General features: G+C 37.2%; 1 protein-coding gene across 7 annotated transcripts in view; it reads right to left on the bottom strand.

The window, feature by feature from the left end:
- Positions 1-6,499, bottom strand: part of hmga1a (high mobility group AT-hook 1a) — a 109,569-nt gene extending 103,070 nt beyond the window's left edge. For 2 of the 7 annotated variants that reach the window (XM_043716784.1, XM_043716785.1), the window contains exons 1-3: positions 6,275-6,493; positions 5,592-5,705; positions 2,619-2,702 (exon numbers count right to left, since the gene is read on the bottom strand). In XM_043716784.1, coding sequence (XP_043572719.1) covers positions 2,619-2,702; positions 5,592-5,705; positions 6,275-6,289 — 213 coding nt within the window. In that variant the 5' untranslated portion in view covers positions 6,290-6,493. The other 5 variants (XM_043716779.1, XM_043716786.1, XM_043716780.1 and 2 more) reach the window with 5 other exon arrangements.
- Positions 6,500-9,145: the final 2,646 nt, after the last annotated feature.

Raw genomic sequence — 9,145 nt, 5'->3', positions numbered from 1 at the left:
CTTTTTTGAACAGGGGCACAACATTCGCCACTCTCCAGTTCCCTGGTACCATCCCCGTTGACAGTGAAGACGAAAAGATCATTGCCAACGGCTCTGCAATTTCCTCTCTTGCTTCCCACATAATCCTAGGATATATCCCGTCAGGCCCGGGGGACTTGTCTATCCTCAAGTTATTCAAAATGTCCAACACATCTTCCTTCCTAACAAGTATCTCCTCTAGCTTACCAGTCCATTTCACACTCTCCTCTTCAACAATACGTTCCCTCTCGTTTGTAAATATTGAAGAAAAGTACTCATTCAAGACCTCACTTATCTCTTCCGATTCAATACACAGTCTCCCACTACTGTCCTTGATCAGAGCTACCCTCGTTCGTTATTCTCATGTTTCTCACATACGCATAAAATGCCTTGGGGTTATCCTTGATCCTATCCGTCAAAGATTTTTCATGCCCTCTCTTAGCTCTAAAAAGAACAGGAAATGACATCAACACAAGAAATGACACCACCAACCCAAAGAAATCTAAACACAAATAGAAGGCCGGACCATAACACTCGTGCTTCACTGGCGGCTCACTGATATTACCTAATATGGTGACAAAACATCTCAAAACAAACCTGCCGACTTAGCGAGCAAATTTACATCCAGAACTGTTTCCCTATCTTCTTGCCAACTTTTGTCACTTATTTCAATGAAAACAGTTTTTCTGGTCATCATCCCATTGTTGATTATGGGACCTTGCTGTGTACAAATTGATCACCATTTTTGTCAGCTATTCAAAAAGGATTTAATCGACTGGTGAGCACTTTGTGACAACTGGACATTCACATGAGCCAAAGTTCTTTTAATGGATATCACAGTAAAAGCAACAATTCAATCTGGAAATAACTCCTTCTGATTCGTTATTCACTATGTGTGTTTCTAACATTCTGGGAATATTTTAAACAGCTTTAAAACAGCATTAAAACTGCTAAAGTGTGTTAAATGTTTGTCCACAGATATTGACAGTCATCTCTTAATCTTACATTCTCAGTATCAGTTCATAATAACTGATAATCATTATCTCAGAAATATGATGCATATTCTATCTTTTGCCATAGGAACCTTTGCAACACATTCCATATGACATGATTTAAATACGAAGAGTTCTAGTTTTATGGACTAACTTGTTTCGTTTCAGTTGACATTAGGATTTCAGCAAAGAAAAATGGCATACATATGAAATTTTCATAATGTGCCCACTTGACTCATTAATTAAAAACAGTAATGCAAGAAAAGGCTTTATCATGCCACATTTGCATTGGTAGTGGTCAATCTAACCTGAACATTGAAGTGATGTAACTTTAATTACAGGCTGATAAAATGTGATTATGAATTTAAAAGTTGTGCAATTTTGAAAAAAAAAATCACAAAAGTACAGAACCCTGGTACATTACGACTGACTACACAATCATTCATTATATATGAAATTGATACCAACATATTAACTAAGCCAGTATCTGATCAGAAATGAACACAATTTTAGATGAAATTCTGCTTGAAATTCATAGTCCTTTTCAGCCGTAACGAAGAAACTATTGTCACATTTAAACATCAAGGGCGCACTCAGACATTGATGTATATTGGGAATGCACCTTCTGCGAAATATTCACATACCTGGAACCAGGGCACAAATATCATATCAGATCTCAAACTTCTAATTATAAACAAACAGGCTATTGTTATAAAAACAAGAAATAGAAGCTAGATTTGGCCAAACTGCCCTTCAAGCCTGCTCCACGGTTCAGTAAGACCTTTTGCATCCACTCTCTCATCCTATCTTCATATTCCTTAATTCCCCAAATTTCTGTGTATCAACATTCTTTCATTTCATATAAGTATTCTGCTTTTTCTTAGTTTTACTAAAGTGGATAATTTCACATTTCCCTGATTGTACTCTCTATGCTATTTATTTCCAAATCATTTAACCAGCCCATATTCCCTCACATTTGTTTTTGCATTCTCCTCAGGGCTTACTTCTCCCCTTCACATTTATAATAAATTTACATAATGGTCTAATGGGTCCTGCATTAAGTGATTAACATAGCAGGGTACTCTCAGTGAATCACAGAATCCTTTTAGTGTGGAAGCATGGCGTTTGGCCCATCAAGTCCACACTAACTCTCCAAAGAGCATCCCAACCAGACCCATCCCATTCCTACAATGCTGCAATTCTCAAGCCTAACTCACCCAACCTACACATCATTGGACACGATATGCAATTTAACATGGCCAATCCACCCAACCTGCACATCTTTGGACTGTGGGAGCAAACTTGAGTACCCGGAGGAAACCCACGCACACAGGGAGAATGTGCAAATCCATACAGACAGTTGCCAGAGGGTGGAATTGAATCCAGCCCTGGCAGTGTGAGGCAGCAATGCTAACCACTAAACTAAGGTGACACCCACATTGAAAATTTGGATTGACCTGCTAACAGTGAATAATTTGATTATCTGAAGTTCAAGAAAAGCTAGGCAAAATAGTGTTTGACTACATTTGATCACCAAGATAAACTATATTTAATGATAATCTCATGAGTTGTACAATATTTATAAAAATATAAAGTGCATGTACTTACTCTACCAGATTTAGAAGTAACTTTGTTTTTGCTTCCTTTTGGTCTTCCTCGTGGTCGTTTTGGAGTTGGAGCACCAGTTGGTTCCTTTTAGGAAGGCAAAAAAAGGTTTTAAAATAAATTTATGGCACACTTCGTATTTCTTCCTACACCCATTAGACTTACGCCCCAAAAAAAACCCCAAAACATGAAAGCTTAACTGTCTAGGCGGAGTACTGCTTTAGAGATTTGTACGAGGGTTGAGACTTTCTTGGCCATCCACTTAACTACAGCAAGGTTTTCACTTCAACAATTGTTCTCCATGTGTAAATGCCTGATTCAGCACAGGCATCACTAGTGTCTTAAGTGTGATCATCTTGGATTAGAAGAATATGAGGAGTCTTCTGGTTCTTTAATTCTAGAGTTTTGCATCTAACTTACTTTCTCTTCCTCTTATTCTCAGCCACATTATACCAGAAGTACAACTTAAAAGTTCTTCAAATCAATGTTGGGTTGGGTAGGGTAGGTTAGGGGTTTGTGGGGGGGGGGAAGAGGGGGAAGAGAAGGTAAACTCTTGGAAACAATGGGATGAAGTTTTAACTGAACTCTATTTGAAAGAGGTGTTTTCTCATCTCCATCCAATTTTACTAAAGAACTACTCACCCCTCTAATAAACCTGTTGATCCTCTATTTCCTGATATTTTAATCTCTATTAATGTGGTCATGTAATCATTTACTGGAAGCAAGTTGTTTATATGTAAATCAGATCTGAGAGAAATATAATTAAGTTTTGTCACTCCCTCAAAAGCATATTGACGATCACAATAGTGCAATATTAAAAAGGACAAATTTTCCAAAAAACTCTCCCATTGAGAAAAGGAGAAATGTACTAGAATTTATTGCTACAGTCAGTGTTTACTGCAGCAAAAGTAAGTTCACTCCAACAACAAAAATGAAATATCTGATTCTCCAGAAAATTAACCTTCCTAAAATACAATCATCTTTATAAATAGATGCAGGGTCTTTTTTAATAAAATGACCTATAAGATAGCTTTAAGCACTAATTTAATAAAGCTTATAAACACAATCAATATATTGTAAGGGTTTGCAGATAAACAATTAAACAGCTACATGAATATACACAAGAAGCCAATACTCAGATTGATCACCTTCTCAGAACTAAGTTCATCTTAGAACACGCAAAATTTGACAATCTGGGACTTCACTATACTGTGATAACTGTCGAATCACTGCTTACCCCTGTTTTGAAACATAATAGATGCAGAGGTGATGGAGCTATTTGCACATCTATTGATAAAATTTCATTCCCCTTAATAAAAAAATAAATTAAAAACCCTCATTCCTGTTAAACAGGAACTGAAGGTAAACAATTCAGAAAACATCAAGTCAATAAGACATAGGAACAGAAGCAGCCATCAGCTCTGCACCACCATTCGATCTTGGTAGATATATTTCTCAATCCTATTCTCCTGAATTCTCCCTGTATCTCTTGACCCCCTTATGAATCAATAAACTAACTATGACTGTCTTAAATATACTCAACTTGTTTTCCACAGCATTCTACAGTAACAAGTTCCACATCCTTGGCTGAAAAAATTCCTTCTCTCTCAGTTTTAAAGGATCATTCCTTCACTCAGACTGTGCCCTCAAGTCCTTGTTTCTCCTACTCGTGGAAACATCCACTCTATCCAGGCCTCTCAGAATTCTATAAATTTCTATGAGAATCCCCCTCATCCTTAAACTCCACTAAGTACAGACTCAGATTCCTCAATAGTTCCTCATATGACAAACCTTTCATCCCCAACATCATTCTTGTAAAACTCCTCCAGAACACCCCACCCACCCCAAATGCCAGCATATCCTTCCTTGGATATAGGACCCAACGCTGCTCACAATATTCCAACCGTGGTCTGACCAGAGCTTCATACAGTCTCAGCAGTACATTCCTTGCTCTTGTAGTCTAGCCCATTTTGAAATGAATGCTAGCATCACATTTGCCTTCCAAACTGCCAAATGAACCTGCATGGTAACCTTAAGAGAATCCTGAACTAGGGCTCCCAAGTCTCTTTGTGCTTCAGATTTCCAAAGCCTTTCCCCATGTAGAAATTAGTTTTTGCCTCCATCCTTCCTGCCGCAATGCACAACTTCACTTTCCCACATTGTATTCCTGTTACAAAACCTATGACAGCACAGAGCACCAACTGAGACCTGTTTGGGCTGCAGCCATTAGCAACACACTGACGTCACTGGGGGGGTAGGTTAAACGTCGCCTCTCATTGGACCGGACTTCCAGCTGATTGTCAGCCAGTTGGACCAATCGGCACCCGGCGACCTTCGGCCGCTGGCCAATCGTGGCAGGGGAGAGGCCCGGACTACCGGTTCACAATGGTTTAAAGGTCTCATGTTGCGCTGGTGCTGAAAGCAACATTGTAACAAAGGCAGACATCGAACGTAGCGGGCTGGACTGTAGCGTTTTCGAAACAACCCCAAGACAGCACGATCTGACATCCACTCCTCCCCACCAAAATCAAAAAGACTTCGAAAGTCGCGCAAATAAAAAAAAACAGGAGAGAAATCTTAAACCAGCTGCCTTACAGCCAGATGGTGCTCCGCAACTCGGAGCGATTGTAAAATTGATCAGTTATTTAAAAAAAAACAACCTTATGCATTTTATATGCAACCCCAAAATAAAGTGCGGTTTACAACAACAGTCGTAACTTACGAAGAGATGTTAGCAATCGGACGACTAGAGGTGTACATGTGATGTGAAAAAAAACTTGCATTAAAATCCAAAATCGTGGGTCGGTAAGAGAAAAATGCAGTTTTGAAATGCAAGATGATTCTGTTAACTTAAAAGGAGTATATTTTTGTGTTTTACGCGTGTTCATTCCAGTCTGACCAAGTGGGGTGAAAGTGTGTAAAAGTACAGGTTTCAGTGAAAACGTGTTGAAAAAATGTAAATTATACATGTCATACTTGGGGTTGCTTCCTGGGTCTGCCGCGTCCTCTTTTTGGTGTGACATCCTTATCCTGTTTTACGGCTAAAGGCTGGCTGGGTTTTGCACCTGTGTCACTCATCGCTATTTTTTTCTGCAAAAAAAAAGTAACTCAATTAAAAATAACAGACCGATCAAGATTAAGCTGTTTCACTCCAGCAAATATAAAACTTCCCACAGTTAAAATCACCATGCAATCGATGTACTACTAGCTTACATTATTATACGTAAATGGAAAACACTCACAAGTATGCAACGCCGTGAAATAGAAACCCCTTTTTGCTGCTTGATCAAATTGAAACTAAAGGCTGATGCAAATGCAGAGTCCACATATACAAACACACAAGGCCTGTCCCTGTACTCGATACCTACCCTGAATGATGATCACACTGACTCTAATAACGGCGGCTGGAAGGAAACGGAGAATGAAAAAAACACACACACACTTGGCTCAGATCCAAAGGCGGGCAATACTATAAACAGTAACGGTATATTTTATAAAAATAATACTCTTTTAAAATTCCTAAACAATATCAAAGCAGTTGCCACAGCCTGAACCGAGTTACATAGCAGCAAAGCAAGTTCTGATTGGATCCCATCCAGCAGGTTATTATACAGAATCCTCCTCATGGATGATCTATCCACTCAAATATGCACGCTTACTATTAATATTTTCATCAGGGACCCTTTTTAGACAAATTATCACTATTTAAAATATGTTGCAATGCTTCTGTTACGCATGTCGATGTTCATAGGTTTATATTTTGCGGCATCACATGCTCTGGGACTGGACACGAGTTGTCACCTCCCACCAGCCGGCGAGCCTTTGATCAGAACAGCCCTAACAGCAGTCAGACTATAGCCCGTCCTCTTTGCCTGTTACTTTCACAAAATTGGGCAAGTAGTATAAAGTTAGCCTGAAATTTAAGGAAGTTTGCCCACATGCTTTCTTTTTTGAGGAATGTGCGAGAACTGCACCAAAATTTGCCGAAGAATGTCATTTAGTCATCTTCGGACTCATTTCAGAGCTCTCTACTCCTAAGGACCCCTTTATTTTCACTGTAGTTGCCCTTTGGAGGATCAGATGCAATTTTTCTATACTTAAGAATAGCCTTGATATTCAATATGTGAAATGGTGTCAACAATCGACTTTAATACTACATCGCGTTTTTTTTCTCTTCACATTAGTTTTCTTCCCTTTTATAATTTGATTGTTCTTCGCGCATTTTATTTGTCATGTAATGTGTGCATCACTGGCTGGGCCAGCACTTATTGCTAAGGTAGTGGCGAGCCACTTGTGGTCCACTGTTTTCCAAGTGGGTGGGAATTACCTTGTTCACAATCTTCAGACTTGGGTCTAGTATTTTCACAAAAAGATTCTAAATTCAGGGCTCTTCCAGATTTTCTGCAACTTGCAAAGAGAATTAACTGTTATCTTTGGAGTGGCCTATATTAGATACCTTACTGTGTAGAAAATCACTGATGTGCACACATAATCATTCTTGAATGAAGTGTATCCTTTATTGCTGAAGTGGCAATGGCACTGACAAATGTAATATAGAATGAATCTACTGCAATTTTCTAGAAGTATAGTTTTGATAACGTTAAAGTATAGTTTTCAAGTTCAGGAGGGAATAACTTTAGCTTAAATTGTTGAAAATGCTGTTTTTGAGAGTCCAATAACTATTTGAAGTCACCATTTTAAATAGTGGGCTTTTTATTTATGGTAGTTCTGCCTTGCAAATTCGTGGTGGTAATGTCTTTGCATTTCATGATTGTCACCTATCACATTAAAGGAATAAACTCTGCATGGAAGTTTAAATAGAATTTTTAAATAATGTATTTAGATAATATTTAAATAGTGTATTTTGACCTCTGATTAAAGGTATACTCAAAATATTACCATTCTTTCAGATGCTGACAAGTCTGTGCATCACTCATACCTTTATTGTTATTTTGACAGTCAGTTTTTATTTCTCAGTTTTAGATTTTAAATATTGATTTTATTAAATATTATTATTAGAAATTCAATTTTTGAATGGTAGACACTTGTTTCTAAAATTATATTTTTATTATTAGCTAAAAACACAAATCCACGTGCTATCGTTGTGCCTTGCTTTGCTTAGTCTAGCAAAAGCTATTGAAATGAATTTGAACAGATAGCAGTTTATTGGGTTGGAGAAACTAACATCAACAAAAGTAATTCTGTTTTATTCTCTGGTAACCAATTTTACTTATAATACACCACAATTTACCATGGTATCCAATACCATTCACAGTTAGACAGACGTATCTTTGCATTTCTTGGCTTTTTAAATGTTTTATGCAACATGTTAAGTTGAATATGCATGTTAATTACCTTACAACAAGGGAAATCTGACATCTGGAACATGAGTGAACTGGATGAGGAAATATGAATCTCCTTCAACAATCAGACGAAGACTGTGAAATTAGAAGTGGAGTGATAGTGTAGGAATTGTAAGCTAGAGTGGGTGAACTTAATGGAAAGTCAGTGACAGAAAAAGAAATAAAGAGCAGGAAAGAAAGTTTGGATTGAGAATGGAAAAAAAACACAGAAAGAAAACTAATACAAATGAATACCTGAAGGAATGGGTCTTCATGTTTTCAACTGTTAAATTTCAGTGCGAGCATTGTTGATAAGCAGTCATTAACAATTGTGCCATGGATACTTAAACTTGTAATTACAACACATTACTTTCAGTAGTGAGGTTAGTTTATATCTATTGCATAATTACGGAAACATTATGATTTGCATGGCAAGGAAAACAACAAAATGCCATTTTCATGAATCTACTGGTTGGTCAGCACAACATGGAAAATTACTTCAGCACTGATCACCATGACAATTTTAAATATGTTTTGAATTCCTTTGTACAAGCTAGACATGCAAACATATAGCATTACAGGAGGAAAATAGAGAAAATTAGATCAAAGTTATGCATACATAAACAAAAAAGCAATATCCGAAATATGTTGTTCATGTTTTTATTTTTATTTCTTTTCTTGTTGCTCACTTCCACATGTTGAGACAACCTCTGTTTTAAAACAGCTCAGACAGCTTTAAATAGTTAAAGATTTGAAATAAGTTCACTGTTGCAGGAATGCTGCTGTCCATGGTATTTTTTGGTATTAATGCAACCTTTTCCAACAGGAATGTTCAAATCACAATGAAAGAATTAAAAACCAACTCCCTCTGGTAATGCACATATGTTGGCAGTAATCCAATTAGCCAGATTCAGTTGCAAACCATTTGTGTGAAATATTGCTATTATAAAAAAAAATTATTTGATTTTTTTTGAAATCGCACAACTACTCTGGATTACATAACACATTTCATACAAGCTGTTTTGTCATTTTCTGTTTAAACTTGACTTCCTAATCCTACACCCTTGTTTATACAGGAAATGCGGTCAAATAACTGAGTCATGCCTGTACTTGGTAAAGATTCTTATGCTAAATTAGAAACATAAGAATTTGACTTTTGAAATAGTTAAATATATTTGTTTTTTAACA

This window comes from Chiloscyllium plagiosum, chromosome 26 (assembly GCF_004010195.1).
Source record: "Chiloscyllium plagiosum isolate BGI_BamShark_2017 chromosome 26, ASM401019v2, whole genome shotgun sequence".
Taxonomy (NCBI): domain Eukaryota; kingdom Metazoa; phylum Chordata; class Chondrichthyes; order Orectolobiformes; family Hemiscylliidae; genus Chiloscyllium; species Chiloscyllium plagiosum.
This window is presented reverse-complemented; position numbering and strand designations above follow the sequence as displayed.